This window comes from Alnus glutinosa, chromosome 1 (genome assembly GCF_958979055.1).
Source record: "Alnus glutinosa chromosome 1, dhAlnGlut1.1, whole genome shotgun sequence".
NCBI lineage: Eukaryota > Viridiplantae > Streptophyta > Magnoliopsida > Fagales > Betulaceae > Alnus > Alnus glutinosa.
In genome coordinates, this window is record NC_084886.1 from 32,984,365 (window position 1) to 32,986,103 (window position 1,739).

The window sequence follows — 1,739 nt, forward strand, 5'->3', positions numbered from 1 at the left end:
ATTTTCACGTGTCACCCGACACGACTCGTGAAACCCGTTTAGCATAATGGGTCGTTTTGGTCGAAACAACCCGACACGACCCATTTGACCCGTTTAGCTTAAAAGTGATTTTTTTTTTTTTTTTTGTATTTAAATGAAATAATAATAGTTTTAGCAATTCATCTCTAGAAATTAAACTCCTAGTAGGCTAGCACCAAATCACTTAATATACTTAATTGTCTAATCAAATAACCAAAAAAAAAAAAAAAAACTACATCATCATTACAAATTTACAAATACAAATTGGGTTCCAATTTTTGCCTCATATTGTCCACTCTTGAATGACCCACAAATATGCTCATTTTCCAGATGAACTTAAAATGTCACAGGAACTGATACTATCCAATGTCAAAACATCATCTTTTTCATTATCCGCCTTCATTAAAGTTTGTTCTATATCAAAAGATAAAAGAAATTAATGTCATTAAAGTAAGATAAAAAAAAAATACAAGTAAACGAAGAAATTAAATATGCAAATAACTAATATTACCTTACTCTCCATATAATCAATCTCTAGTGCAAACCAATGCCTCAATAATATTAGGCTTGAGTGAACTCTTATACTGATCAATCACACGTCTACCAATACTAAAAGTGGATTCTGAAACAACAGTAAAAATAAGAATACTCAAAATATCACGAGCCATGACAGCTACTTTAGGATAGCGAAATTCATTTTCATTTCCACAATGAAAGGATGTCAAATGCCGTACTCTTATCCAAATACTTAGGTTCATCCAAATAGAGTTCAAATTGAGTCTTTTGTGCATCAACATCGACTCCAACAAATGCTAGAAAATCCTACATGAAAAGAGATAATATAGACATAAAATTAGTAAGTGGTTATGAGTATATATACTAAGTTACTAACAAGTTAAGAAACTTGTGATATTATTCACATTTCCCAATCTGAGTCTTCTTGGGATTGAACAATTGTGGAGCTTGAAGTTGTAGGAGCACTATACTCCATAAAAAGTTTGGTTAACGTTTTCGTCACATTCTCATACTCTTGAGATTCAGCTCTATAAATCTTCGTATAGTAGTACTTTACAAGGTCCAGATTGTAACGAGGATCTAAGACAACTACAATGGCTAACACTAAACTGAATTCTGACCAATATTTCTCAAATTTAGAGATCATTTGACTTGTCATTAATCTCTTATACCCATCTTCGTTCACAAGATCTTGCTTCAAGTTCAGATAAATCAATGCAACTACGGGAAAGTATACATTGGCTGTGGGATATTTGGTACCAGAAAAAGCACATATAGCACAATAAAAGCAACCCAAGAAACTACTGATATCATTCACATTTTCCCACTCAAGTGCATTAGGACAAAACATATAGTTTTTATCAATCATCTCCAAATAAGCAAAAGCACGCTTATAATGAATTGCACTCTCAAGCATAAGATATGTCGAATTCCACCTTGTTAGCACATATTGTCTTAACCCTTTGTTACTATCCAATGACATTTGACTGACAGCCTCAAGAAAACTTTGTTTTCACATTTGTGATCCTCTAAAATACTTAACACTATCTCAAATCTTTTAGATAACATCAGTGATCTCTTTCAATCCATCTTGCACTATCAAATTAAGAATATGGGCACAACAACACATATGAAACAACTCACATTCACAAGGAAGGGCTTTCTTCATGTTTCATTTTGGTTTGAGATTCACAACACACAAATCA

At 32.5% G+C, this 1,739-nt stretch overlaps 1 protein-coding gene across 1 annotated transcript; it reads right to left on the reverse strand.

Annotated features, from left to right (window-relative positions):
• Window positions 1–934: 934 nt before the first annotated feature.
• LOC133859119 (zinc finger BED domain-containing protein RICESLEEPER 2-like) lies at window positions 935–1,516 on the reverse strand. Its single transcript, XM_062294439.1, has one exon. The coding sequence runs from the start codon at window positions 1,514–1,516 to the stop codon at window positions 935–937; it is 582 nt and encodes a 193-aa protein (XP_062150423.1).
• Window positions 1,517–1,739: the final 223 nt, after the last annotated feature.